General features: G+C 36.7%; 1 protein-coding gene across 2 annotated transcripts in view; it reads left to right on the top strand.

Annotated features, from left to right (window-relative positions):
* PALS1 (protein associated with LIN7 1, MAGUK p55 family member) overlaps positions 1–13,460 on the top strand; it is a 62,382-nt gene that overhangs the window by 36,475 nt on the left and 12,447 nt on the right. For both annotated transcript variants that reach the window (XM_064460075.1, XM_064460077.1), the window contains exons 3-6: positions 2,835–3,043; positions 9,066–9,143; positions 9,892–10,038; positions 10,576–10,737. In XM_064460075.1, the coding sequence (XP_064316145.1) occupies positions 2,835–3,043; positions 9,066–9,143; positions 9,892–10,038; positions 10,576–10,737 (596 nt within the window). The remainder of the gene's footprint in view (positions 1–2,834; positions 3,044–9,065; positions 9,144–9,891; positions 10,039–10,575; positions 10,738–13,460) is intronic.

Raw genomic sequence — 13,460 nt, 5'->3', positions numbered from 1 at the left:
CAAGACAAGCCTTTCAATAGGAAATGTCTAGAGATGAAGTCTCATTACCTGGCTTTTTTTTAAAAAAAAGAGCAAAAGCAAACAAAAAAACCCCATGCACTGAAATCTAATCTCTGATTTAAAATTCAGAAACAAGAACCTAGAGACTGTTGGGCATGCGTAAAGGCAGAATTGTATGTGGTTTCATGTGTATGGTTTTTTATTAAGCAAGCGACTAAGAAATGGATTGCTAGCTTTTGAGGAATATTTCATTTCACTCCTTTCATGCATTACTTTTCTTTTAGAATAATGATGAGGGAGGTATTTGTTTGCTGTTTCATGCTGGGGGAAAGCATTTGGCATAGGGCTTTTGCATCCAGCACGGATGAAGATCCAGTGTAGAAAGAAATTATACAGGGAGGAGAGTGGTAGTTTGTAAAAAAGGGCAACACACAAGAAACTAGTGAAGTGCTGAAAAGAGAACATGTTGAGTCATCTGGGAACAGGATGTCTTTATTATAGATACAGAATAAGATGTCTGTCTTTCTGTATTTATATCTTATATAGAATATGTATTAGTATTGTGTGTGTACATATGTATGTATTTGAATTCTCAGATATATAATGGGGGGTAGACAAATGAGAAATAATTGAAAAAAAAAAAAATTTATGTATAGAAAGAGTTAGAAGTTAGGTTCCCCTCTAATGCCTCACTGGTTTTGCTTGGGTTTGTGTTGTTTGTTTTTTTTTTTTTTAACCCAGTAATGGTAATAAATAGCAGAATTTTGGGTTGGTGTATTTTTAACTGAGCACGTATTAGTAGGAACTTTACAATAACATCTGACTGTTTTACACGGCGTCTTTTTTTAAGTGAACGCTTGAAAATAGTGCCCTTCCTCCGACTTGGGAGATTCAGTTGCTGAGATGCTTTGGTAGTCTGCATACTCCACTAGGCAAGATGTTCGCCAGCCAGAAATGTCCTTTTTAGTAAATATTCTTGATTGTGGAGTGTTCTTTAGTCTCCTTTCCAAATGACATTTCCCCCTGTGTGATAGGCAGTATATTGCGTATACGGTTTCCTAGTGAGACACTGGCTGCCTTAATTAGCCTTGTGAGCTGTGCTGAATTTTACCTGTGAAATATCCTGCACAGCCGGTATCCACGCTTTCTGTGCAGCTTTTGTCCTATTGCCCTTTGTTTCCTTGGTGGTTACAGGAAGAAGCCCTTGACCTTTGGTGGTAGGATGTTTTCAGTATGTGTGGAATGGTTTTGGAGGGTTTTTGATTTTTTTATTGCCCTGCAGATAGTAAAGTACATTAGTATTATCTCTGTGTTGTTTGTTTCCTTTATTATAAAGAATACCGACTTGCAAACTCAGAATTGAAATTGTATATGTAGGTATCCTTTGTCCGAAGTTAGTCATTAAACTTGTTTGAAATGGGTATTTTCTAAGGCTTTATGGTTTTCATGTGCCCATTTATCAATCATTTTAATCTTGTGCTCAACAAGTTTGAGTCTAGCATTGTGCCTGGTGTAGTGGTGAATTCTGAGGTTTACAAATAGGTAAAGGAAACTTCTTGGCAGAATGAGTCCATGTTAGAGATCAGTATCTACTGTGATTTTCCATGTAAAAATGCAAATTAGCTGATGTCTTGATCGCCTTCCTACTTTAATGTTATTTAATTAGCTCATAATCTGTAAGTGAAGGTTATCTTAAAAATAATTCTCAAAGCTGGTATTTTGATACCAGTAAGGGAGACTGACCTCAGTATCAACTGACAGTTTTAAAATTCAGGATTTTCTTTGTTGTTCACTTTCTAAAAATACCAGGATTCAAAATTCTAGCTTACTTGAATTAATCAAAATAAAAGATAGCTGACTAGCCTCTTGTGGCTGAATAGATTATCTTTTTTAAGATAATGAGTTAGAATGCATATGTTATTTCAGGCTCAAAACATCCACTGTTTGGTCTGCTTGAGGATTTCTTGCCTGAGTTTATATGCATTATAGGTATGATTCATATTACTTGTTTTAGCTAGTTTCTCAAGTACTTTGAGAAGTCACACTTTGCAGAAATTTGGATTGGTTAAAAAAATATGTAAATTTATTGACAGCCTTTGAAAAACACCCCTAAAGCATCCGATTAGTTCCTGAAGCTCAAGAATGTGGTGCATGTATAGTATTCTGCAAACATGTAGAAACTGATTATTAAAGTATGTTAAAATATTTTATGGTGCAAGCAGAACTCATGATCTCAGAGCTAAAAGGTGTGAAGTTCTGGTGCAGGTGACTTTCAGAACTCTGACCATAGATGATTTTAATCTTTACCTTTTTGTTTTAACGTGCTATGACTGAGCATAGTTTTATGTTTAGAAGTTGTGTAGTTTACTTATCGAACACTCATTCTGTAAGTAAGCAATATTTAGTTGATATATCATCAGCCATATGTGACAGATATACATGGAAAGATGCATCAAAATAAGTGAATATCCAGTGCATCAACATTAGTTTAGCAAAGGAGTTATTTTCATATTGCAAAATAGTACCTTTTCCTATTTAGCTATACATGAGTTGCAATTATTGGATCTTTTAAGTATCAGTGATTTCTTTCAAAGAACTGTTTCTGCGATAGGACTTTAAATTTAAACAATGTTTTCAGCTTTTTTTTCTCCTTTTACCAATGTGGGGTCCTTTTCTTTGATTCAGATATCTGCTAATGAAAGAGTGAATAATGGATAACTAGTACATTTACATACATCTTTGATTAAAAACAGCAAAAAAATCTGAATATATAAACATTACTTATGATTTTTGTTAACTTGTACCTTATTTGTATTTTGTTATTTCCTACCTAGAAGTGGAAGAACTGTTAACTTCTCTTAAGCATATCCAGCACATGTTGGTAGACCCTCAGAGCCAAGAGGATACCTCTCTCATTTTACAGCTTGTTCAAAATACTGATTTTCAGAATGCATTTAAGATACACAATGCAGTTACAGTGCACATGAACAAAGCCAGCCCTCCATATCCTCTCATCTCCAATGCACAAGAACTAGCACAAGAGGTAGGTACAGTATACATCTCTGATATATTTGAAACCTATAATCATAGTTGTTGTTGAAATATGTACTTGTCAAGCTTGTCTGAGTTACTGAGCGTTGAATTTGAAAGGGATTATAATAGTCACCAATCGTTGTATCCGGTCTTTCAGGATTTCCAAACAGCAACTGGAAAAATATTTTGGGGATAAGAACTCCCTTTTTAGAATGGATATATAACAGAAAAGGTACTATGTTTAAACCTGGGAAAAGGGAGTGGTTATGAAAATCTAACTCTTAACTTCAGTGTTCTTTATTCCAAGTGTTCAGGAGTTGAATTACAGTTCTCTGTTGTTTCTTTGAGTTGAACCATGGGTCTTAAATTGGGAGGCATCTCTGAAAATACAACCACACTGGAAACAAGCACTCTGCTTTAAAGTGAGCAACAGATCCCATAATACTTAATTTCAAAGTTTTAGTTACTGCTGTGATGGTTTGTCTGACAGTTGCTAGCTCTTTTATAAGACCTGATGTCTTTTAGAAATGATTAGAGTATAATTTTAGAAATTTACTTGAGCAAGATTTTTAACTTTAGTCTTTTCAGTCAGATTGTAACTGACATACTTTTACAATTTCAGCCAGGTTAACTACTTTCTTTGAGGCTTATTCACTTGAATACAGATGGGTCATAACTGTATACAATAGCTTTATAAGCATTAGTAGTAATTTACAGAAAAATGATCATATACAAAGTTGCTGGAACAGAATAAGTTTCCACATATGGCTGGATGCAGTTAAGACCCTCTGAGGGGTTGCTCAATAACTTCATCTTCACTGTTCCATGGCATGGTGCATGTATATATTGCAGTGAAGTGTGGCTACACCTTATATGGTTATATACATTTGTTAACCTTGAACTAGCTAGCTTGAATACTGATATCAGTGCAAGCATAGCGCTGTAGTGTTCAGTAAAGCCAGATCCAGAGGCTGGTTAAATGCTCCAGCATTAAAGTGCTGAAGCACCCAGTGAACCAAACTTACCTGTTCAAAACTGGCACAGGTATACCAGTTGGAGTACCTGAGCCAGTATATCCATTCTGTGGTTGCTCAAAGGCACATCACTCCAATTTCAGTATGGCAGCAAGTTGATTTTTTTAAGTATCTGGTTTTCTTTCTGCCTGAAGCCATTTTTTTCAACAGCTCTTTCCACTCTTCTTCGTTTTTCTAGACTTTAACCTTGTAAGTCAAGGAAAACAGCATTGTAGCAAGCTTGAAGTTCCTTTACAGAAGAAATTACTGATTCTGGAGAGACATAATTTAAATGTTATCTAAAGGAGGAGTGTGGTGATTAAACTGCAGCTCAGGATTTTCCTGTTTAGGTTCATTATTAAGACTGTGCCAGAACCAGCTGGGAGTATTTTACATACGAGCTTCCCTCTGGCTTACTCATCAGCCTGTAGGCTGCTATAGGATCCTCACTAGGCTTCTTCGATGTCTGCAAGCCTGAAGGAACCTTTCTAGTTAACTTCTGTTTGTAAACTACTTCCCCAAACACCCACTTTTACACAGTCCTAGTTTGAGATTTCATTCAGCTACAAGCCAGAGATTTTATGACTCTTCATTTATAATATAGGATGTTACAGATTTATCTCTTAAGAAAGCTGGTTTTCCCCCTTTGTGGATATGATGTCTTCTTATTTGCTGCTTAATAGACGTTTCCGGGAAGAAAATATGCCTGGGAAAACTCTAGGTCTGTTTTCAAACTTTCATATTCCTCCCTATCTTCCCTACCCCTCACCTTCCCAACACATTCTTCTCTTTTTTCAGGTGATTTGGTAAATCCTAAAATCAGAAGGTGGTGCAAAGGCAGTTTTGTGTCTCTTAGCAATCCATGAAGAATGTTAAGCATAAAGAAAATTTTTCATCTAAAATTTTTAAACCAATGGAATTTTGTCATCACCCAGGAGACTATTACGTAAAAGCAAACATATTCCTGCACTCAATTTGATTCTTCATCTCCCATCCCTGTCTTGTCCAGCATTGAAATTCCTGAAAATTGCATATGTCTCTCCCCATTTTCAGATGTAATCTAGTTTCTCCATGATTCACCTCCTGGTGTATTGAAGTGACTTGTATTTTGCAATATGTTAAATAGCATCCTGAAATGATCGAGCCAGAAATTCAGGACAAACATTTCTGTGACTGACAGAAGTGTCTCAAGAGGAACACCTTGAGGCCTCCATTCACATCATTCTGGTACTTCCTCGTCTTGCCTGAATAGAAGGTCTTATGCTCGTTTTTCAGTTCCCTTATTCCTTTTGGAAAGGCTTCTGTATTAGTTAGGGTAGCAGCACAGGAGGAAACTACTTCTGCTTTAGGAAAAGTTGGGTTTTGTTTTTTTTACCCTGACAAAGAGTCTAACTGCATGCCTAGGTTTTTTCTTGTACTGTGACTTTTGGTTGTGTCTTTTGCTTTTTCCATCCTTAAACATAGGTATGGGAAGCTCCCCCAGAAAGCAGTTCATTTACTTACTTCAGGGTGTTTTTGAAAAGACACTTGCAAAAGCCTGGATTTAAGATACTGATAACATCTTGATGATAAAAGCCACAAGACATTACAAGAAAGAAAAATAGCAGATGCGTGCATAACATTCATTTTAAATGGAGGGTAATGCTAATGTGCATATTTTAGTGCACAGGTCATCAGTGACAGTGTACAACTCTGAAACTGTTTCAGAGTGCATGTCCTAATTTAAAGCTACAGGCATGTTTTGTTTGAGGCTTTACAGTGTGGAAGAGAACCTGTTCTAGAGCTCATGCTACTGTAGCTCTAACAGGAAAAGATAGTCTGCAACACAATTTCATGTTGCAACGTGAAACATCCTCCCTTGAGAATAAAAAACTAAAAATTAATATTAAATTGAAGTACACTTTTGGAAGTGTGTTTGGGGGGAATTACCATCTGCTACACTGAACTTAATTCAAACAATTGTTTTCATTTATGCTTTAATTGATGATTTGCTTTTGTAAAACATAATGTGTATGAACAGTGTGTTGTGAAGTTTTTTATTTTGATTTTTTAACCACTAACGATATATGAATGGAATGGTACATTTTTACTTTCTAGTCCTCTTTAAGAAACTCTTAAAATTAGTAGAACACTTGTACAGTCAAATTTTTCCACTGATTCTGATAACCAGGCACCAACAACTCAAGATTTTTCCTTTCTTTTTTAAAGAAACTCTAATTGAATTTAAAAGGTGGAATGAAGCTCTTAAGCTTAAATTTATTTTAGAGAGCTAATCTTCATGTAATGTAATATACTCCAAGTCTTAAGTAAAAATAGCCAGTAAACATCAAGTGTAATTAAATTGATTTTAAATCCATTTAAACTTGACCAAGATGGGGGCAAGGATTATGGGAACATGGTCTGAATCTTGACCTTGTAAGAATATTTGATGCAGCATTTAAGACAGTTTGTAATTTTTGGCCTGTAACAGCACATATCAAATACCTGAAGTATGTTCTTGATATTAAATATACTTAATAGGCTCAATTTATATAGGCTATGTTTCTTAATGGTTTCAGGCTTGCTACTGTTGACTTCAAGTGCAGGCAATTAAACTGGATCAGTACTCTTGAGAGGACGTACTGGAAGCTTGTAACTTCTGGTATTAGTGCATTACAATGTGCATTACATATTCCCTCTGACAGTCCTGCCCACCTGAGAGTAAGCAATAACAAGATTTTACAGGTGCTGTTAAATTCTGAATGTTTAATATCACTCCAGCATATGCCTCCAAATTGTGGTGTGTTTAATGAAACCAAATTGATAGCTTTTGGGGGGCTGCTTGGACTGAAGTTAACGTAATTAACAATAAAAACTAGGCTGAAGAGTTAAGGAAATAGTATTATTGCCACATATTTAATGTGGATTGCCCATGCTATTCACAGTGTGTCACTTCTGGAATGACAGCCTATATTCAAATTTCTACATCTGATAAATCTGTGGGATTCATTACCATGAGTAACAAGGGAATCTGGTGTGCAGCTGTACTGGTGTAATAAGTGGTATATATAGCAGTCTGAAGCATTCCTAGTGCTTCATTTAAGAGAAGAATGTTTATTATTTGCTTATTTAAAGGGCGGGGGAAGCTATTAAAGTTTTGAATAATGAAATTTGTCAAAGCAGAAATTCAACTTGAAGGATATTCACCACACACAAAATGACTGTTTGGCCTGGTTGGTTGCTTTTCCCCTGCCAAATCCCCCACTCTGACCTTGCATTCAGAAGGTTGTCTGTCTTGCAGAACTTCCAAGTTGCTTTCTGAGTAGGTTTTTCTGTAAAAGGGTCGTAAAGATTGGGTATATAAGGATTTAACACTTCTTGTAGCTTATTCAGGAAAGGAACTGAAAGTCCCTTGAAAGTTAAAGACCTTAAATAAACCTCTATAAGAAAATATTTTGTATTAGAAGAATCTCTTCTTTCAATACAGAGGAAAAGTTTGTTAGTGAAATATATGCTTTTACAGTGTTCTGTCTGCTGTATGGCATCCCAAAATTCAGACTAAGCTAGGGATAATAGCTTCCTGGCCACTTCAGAGGTATGACTGAGGTCGGGCCTATATGAAGCTGAATTCTTTCTGTTCTTTAGTGTTTTAAAGAAATAAGTAAAAAAGTTATTTAAATCTGGCTTCTTGTTTTTCTTTTCTAAGCTATACCAAGTTTGTTTGCCATGAGGCATGTTCTACGGATGTCAGAAGGAAGGCTTTTGGAGGTTGTGCCAGGTTTATAGCTAAGCCCAGGATCTTGTTCCATGTGACAGTGTTTGGTTTGCAATGTAAGGATCTTGCTCCATGGGAACAGTTCATTTAGTCGTTTATGCTAGAATTTAAAGGTATCTTTACTGTTTTCAATGCAGTCATCTAGTAGCATCCAAGAGAGTTCTTAGCATTTCTGTAGATAATTGCTCCTAGATACAGGCTCTTCAGGCATTTAGATAGTGTTAGATCACACAAAAAGCTTCGTTATTTTCACTTTGGAACTGGTGGTTTCTTGATTCTCTGTTCTGTCACATTACCTCATCCTTAGGAGTAAAAGCTCTTGAAAACAAATGTTTTCCATCCCACTGAAAGGTGCTGCTCTATGTATAATTTACTCATGATGTCTCTGGATTCATTTGTGCTTTTGGACTTGTGTGCTTTTGGACTTGTGTGCCTTTGGCCAGATTAGGCCAGAGGATAATGGCCGTGGAAAGTATCTTCTTCAGCCTCACCTTTGGATAAGAGGGTCTTCCCTGTTCCTGACTTCCTCCATAAACATACTAGGGTTTTCTAATATTTGCAAGAGATGATGGCAAAGCATGTTTGGTAATTGTATGAGAAGGCAAACCTTTTCAGGCAGCTGAAGCTGCTTGAGCAAAAACTGCCCTTGCATTAATGTGAATTATTTTGGAACCAGCCAAAGAAACCCCATTTCCTGGGACCTTTTGAAGTTTTGCCTTGTATGCTGAGGCAGGGGCTCCAGGATGCATTGCAAAACCGGTCTTCGGATCTTCAGTCCTGCTGTTGGTGGCAATAGTTTGGGTGAAAATAAATCATCTCCTTTTGAGGAAAAGGCAGGCTAGTCATGTTAATGAGAAATTAGTTAATTTTAAAAGACCCAGCATATTCACATAGTAGACTTCATTGTGACTGATTTCACTACCATGTTCCTTTCCATAGTTTAAATTTTTTGTGTGCATCTCTGTGGTAGCTGAGCTCATTGCCAGTCTCTGGTATTGGTAGATCTGTGTGATGCCTGGGATACCAGCTTAGACTTGGTAGATGATTACTGAGGCAGGATATGCTGGAGTAGTCCTGTGGTGTCACTGTATGTTTTCCTAATGTGTACCAGATTCAGTTTGATCAGTGAGTGTAACAATTATGTGGATATACTTTACTTTCAGTACAATGAATAATTGCAACTAGGGGTTTGCACTTGAGTAGGGGAAGGAGGCTTGATAAATCACTGTGGAGATTAATAGTGTTACTACTTGATTTCTTTTTAGGTACAGAGTGTTTTGAAACCCAGTCACCATAAGGATGGGCAGGAGCTTAATGCTTTGCTGAGTGCCCCTCACATGCAGGTAAAACAAAATGGAACTTCTCATCTATGGGATGTATTTCTTGATGTTGTTTTCAGTATAACTTATTTCTTGCAGTTGTTTTGGGCTGACTGGACAAGGATGGATTTTATTTTACAACTCTGCAAATCTCTTAATATTTTTCTAGGATGAGAAGTTTCCAATTTCCAGGAACTATTGGAAATTCCTAATCGAGTGTAGTGCGTGATTGTGCACCGCCCTTGCTATATTCTACATGTATTAGAGAGTAATTTGCACATAAACAATGTAGCAGTAGATCAGTAGGGTCAGGGCAACAGGTGAGCTGCTTTGCTTATCTATGGTTTTTTTTTCCTTTGACAGCCATTTCATGCTTACCCTAGGGAACATAAAGGAAATTTTGTCCTGTGGTGGTGATGTAAATCCATGAGTAGTTTTCACTGCAGTAACTTCTTATGCCTTTATCCTCAGTCACATACATAGTAAATAAGTGTCTGGGTTTTTAGGAAGGAGAAGCTGCAAGTACAGTCACAGCTGTGTGTTCGAAGTTGCTTTTTTATTCTTTTCCAATCTGAAAGTTTTGGAAAGTATGTAGCAGTAGGTGCTACATAGCTGTGATAAATGATCTTTATTTTATTGCTTGAGTCAGTGTGCAGTATTCTGTAACCTGCAAAGACTATTCAAATTCAGAAGAGAGTTCGTTTAGCTCTTATTTTGTATACATATAAAGTGAGAAATTATCTGTAACTGAGCTGATTTTGTTTCACACTAGGCACTCTTACTGGCTCACGATAAGGTTGCAGAACAAGAAATGCAACCAGAGCCTGTGACAGACGAGAAGATTTATGAAAATGTTGGCATCTATGGAGGGGAGACAGTTAAAATAGTTCGCATTGAAAAAGCTCGGGACATTCCATTGGTAAGTACTGATACTCATTCAGTTATATATAAAGGAAGGAAGCTTTTTTGTCCTTTGGAGATTGCTATGAAAGTTTTGGCATTTGAAAGTAGAGGTGGTGTTTAACTTGGAAACACTTCCCTCCCTCCAAAATGAGAAATAGTCTCACAGATTATAAATTTGTGTGTATCTTCATATAGCAGTAGCTGCACTACTCTTGAAAAAAATATTTTCCATCCCGCTGAACCTGTACAACTTCTGTCAACTTGGGTTTGGACAGGGCTTCTTGACAGAAGTCATCGTCCCAAGTTTTGCTGCAGGGGAGCTTATGGCCTTGTGCCAACCACGTATTATTTTTGGTTTTCTTTTTAGCATCTCCCGCTTTCTATTTTGCATCTTTCAAATGGATGTTTCCTTAGGAAAATGGTTTTTTAAAAAATAATTATTCTTATGGTTGGAGCAATTTAATTCTTCAATCTTTAGTGCAGTTTAAAGACATTAAACTGGTGGCTTTGAGTTTCATATATAATAAATTTGGAATGTGTTGCTACTACACAGGGTGCTACTGTTCGCAATGAAATGGATTCTGTGATCATTAGTCGAATAGTGAAAGGAAGTGCTGCAGAGAAGAGTGGGCTGTTACACGAAGGGGACGAAGTTCTGGAGATTAATGGCATTGAAATTCGTGGAAAAGATGTTAATGAAGTTTTTGACTTGTTGGTGAGTTGTACACTTCTTGTTTGCCCTGCAAAAAAATACTAATTTCAACAGACGGAACCTGTTGGCTCTACTTGTCATTTGTACTCCTATTTTGCATTAGTTTAAAAATATTTTCATTCTGATAGCTTGTGTTTATATGTGGAGGGGAAAGCCATGATTTTTCATCTTTGGTTGAGTCTGCAATTAATAAATGTGTGGCTGTGTGATTGTGGTAGTGTCTGTCTGGGATGGAGTGAATTTTCTTCGTAGCAGCTTGTGTGATGCTGTGTTTTAGGTTGGTTTTATACTGAAACAGTGCTGATAATGCACCAATGTTTTAACTATTGGTGAACAGTGCCTGCACAGTGTCAAGGCCTTCTCTGTTTCTCCCTCTGTCCCCCGCATGCAAGCAGGCTGGGGATGAGCAGGAGGTTGGGAGGGGGACACAGCTGGGACAGCTGACCCCAACTGACCACAGTGATATATCATGTCATATAACATCATGCTGAGCAATAAAAACCAGATGTTGAGTGATTGTGTTTGCATCACTTGCTGGGTTGGGGTTTTCTCCCTTCACTTATGAAACTGTCTTGCTGGGGAAGGGGAGTGAGGGAGGAGCTGGTGGGTGCTTATGCTGGCTAGACTTAACCCACCAGAAATTTTATCACATAGGACCTTTACATGACTAGACTTTTTACTCTTTCCCTCCTGATAAACCCCCTTCTGTCTAGCCATTTACCAGCATAGACATTTTTCTGTTTGTTACAATTTTACCATTCATAACAAAATTATACATCAGTTCAAAAAGCAGCTAGTCAGAAAAACAGGCCAGAAATCCAGCAAGAACCGGTAAATGCAGAAGTATTCTCTCTGTCAAAGGTCCTGTGAGGTAGAATGCCAAAATCTGGGAATTACCAGTACTTTCTCTTGCCCAGTATTGTTCTTTTTTCATGCTTTTCCCTGGCACCTGCTGTTGATCAGTGTCCAAGACAGGATGCCTGGAACCTGACTATGAATCTTTGGTCTGATTACAGCAGGCAAGACCATTCTGTCAAAGAGAAAACACATGAAAATTACAAATTTTTTACAGGTTAACTTATAACTTTGATACAAAACATTGGAAATGCCCACTAGCACTTATTTAGTACGGTCTTTGGGGGAAAAAATGTGAAATATATTTAATAAATCTTTTTTTACTTAGTAGATCTATGCTCTATAGATAAGTCAAAATCAAGACAAATACCTGCCTTCTGCTATAGGTTGCACTATTGCAGACTGTAGTTTTTAATGGATAGTTTCCACCTTTAGTTGGATTTTTTTTTTCTGAAATTTGCTGTTAAAATTTTTCAGCTAATGCATGGAATGAAGTCAAGTGGAGGGAAGCAGTAGCAGAAATATGTGGGGGGTTTTCTAAGCCATTTAAAAGGCTCTTATTATTTGGAAAGCCTTCAATCTCCATGTGTTTTTTGGATTGGAGATACCTGACATTCTTCACGCTCTGTAATTGTCTCCAATGTATTTTTTAAGAGTCATATTTAGCTAAGTCCTGTGCTTCTGAAGAGAGTGTTTTGTAGATGCTTGACAGATAATTCAACTCTGGCAGTTTAGTTCTCTGCAGAGAGCTTGTTCTGCTCTTGAGCAGCTCCTGCAACCTAGAGTTACAGAATAAAAGATTTAAAACCACACCACACTAACATAAGAGCAAATTACTTGCTTAATTTTCTTTTTAAAAACATCACATTTTTAAATGTATTTTTTAAATTATTAATTTAAAGTAATATTTTTAATTCTTTGTATGTTGGCTTTCGTATTTTGTAATATGGAAGTGAGGTTTTAAAATGCTTCAGTTCCCCCAAAATAAGCACAGGAGAAGGAAATGACTTTCCTTAGTTTTGCCTCACCACTTGCTACTCAAGTGATAATAAAATGTGCATGACTTTAGGCAAGACTATTCACACAATCACTGTGAAATTCTATGCATTCCTTGTAGAACTATGCATGCTGACTGAAAACAGGATTCTCCTTTCCTGCAGCCTAATCATGTTATGCTCGGTTATGGTTACTTTATTTAAGCCTTAGGTCTGAATTTTTTGATACATGCATACACTTGGGTTTTTTGCAACATAAACTTGTGTTACGGCTCATTGAATGATGTATAGGAAGTGAGACACACGTGGACCTTGTCATGGGTTGGCACTTGCATTTTATCTAGGTATTTGCTATGTGTGCAGACACACGCTGTATGCAAGAGTATGCAAACAAATTAGAATTCTTTAAAGCCAGGACATTTATTATGTTCTACTTTGTTAGTAAGGTGATTGCAATATTTAATATTAAGTACTTTACAGATATGGGATTTGAGTGTGTTAGTTAATTTTTTAGACAGTGTTTTGTACGCTTTAATGTTAACAGCAATTTTAGAAGAATAATAATGTTTTATATTTTTTCTTCCCAGCATAGATCCACTGGTTCTGTTCAAAAACACCAACAAGAGAATATTATTCTCCATTTCTCCTAAGTCCCTCTACTTGACAGTATTGCAGCTGCTCCATTTCAAAGAGAAATAGTTTATGTACAATCAAGAATGCTAGGTTCTTAAAATCTGAATATCAGCATTTGGCTTTCTAGACTGCCACTGAATTACTGTATCTGTACTATATCTTTTAAACCAGTTAAGGGGTAGATGATGTGCTATTAGGAACTGCCTTCTGTGGGAATTTTTGAAGCATTTTCTAAGATATGTT

This window comes from Phalacrocorax carbo, chromosome 9 (assembly GCF_963921805.1).
Source record: "Phalacrocorax carbo chromosome 9, bPhaCar2.1, whole genome shotgun sequence".
In the NCBI taxonomy this organism is placed as follows: Eukaryota; Metazoa; Chordata; class Aves; order Suliformes; family Phalacrocoracidae; genus Phalacrocorax; species Phalacrocorax carbo.
The sequence above is the reverse complement of the archived record's forward strand: the minus strand, read 5'-3'. Positions and strand labels throughout refer to the sequence as shown.